The sequence below is a fragment of the Cariama cristata genome, unplaced genomic scaffold (genome assembly GCF_000690535.1).
Source record: "Cariama cristata isolate BGI_N322 unplaced genomic scaffold, ASM69053v1 scaffold33120, whole genome shotgun sequence".
In the NCBI taxonomy this organism is placed as follows: Eukaryota; Metazoa; Chordata; class Aves; order Cariamiformes; family Cariamidae; genus Cariama; species Cariama cristata.
Window position 1 is genome coordinate 679 of NW_009595803.1, and position 427 is coordinate 1,105.

The following is a 427-nucleotide window of genomic DNA, read 5'->3' on the forward strand; positions in this document are numbered from 1 at the left end:
ATCACGGCCCGCTACGAGATGGTCTATCGCAGCACCACGGCTCAGGAGGAGGCAGCGCTGGATGCGGTTTCTGCACGAGGTACTGGGATGGGGGATTGTGGTAGCTGGGGGAGCAGGCTTCTCTTTGTGAGACTGATTGAGCAGAGAACTCAGCTTTGCCACGTCTCAGGGTAGGACGGGGATTGGAGTGAAATTCCCAGCCCTGTTAATGCCTCCATTTTCCCCAGAGGCTGATGCTGCTCTGCACCTGCTGCAGGACACCTCGTCGGGCTCTCTGACCGTGTACGTGGTCCCCGAAATCTCCTCTCTCCTGCCTCAGGTAGGAATCAGCACCCTGCGGTGCCAGCCTCTGTGTACTTCACCCCCCGAAGGTGCCCTGGGGAGAGGCATCCGGCCCCCCGATGACGGAAGGGGCAGCCGGGGTCCT

The 427-nt window shown here is 61.1% G+C and overlaps 1 protein-coding gene across 1 annotated transcript in view; it reads left to right on the forward strand.

Moving 5' to 3' along the window:
- Positions 1 to 427, forward strand: part of PIGS (phosphatidylinositol glycan anchor biosynthesis, class S) — a gene marked incomplete at its 5' end in the record, with an annotated part of 3,694 nt that overhangs the window by 675 nt on the left and 2,592 nt on the right. The window contains 2 exon segments of the mRNA XM_009703555.1: positions 1 to 79; positions 228 to 319. The exon segment at positions 1 to 79 is cut by the window's left edge and continues 1 nt beyond it. Of these exon segments, the coding sequence (XP_009701857.1) occupies positions 1 to 79; positions 228 to 319 (171 nt within the window).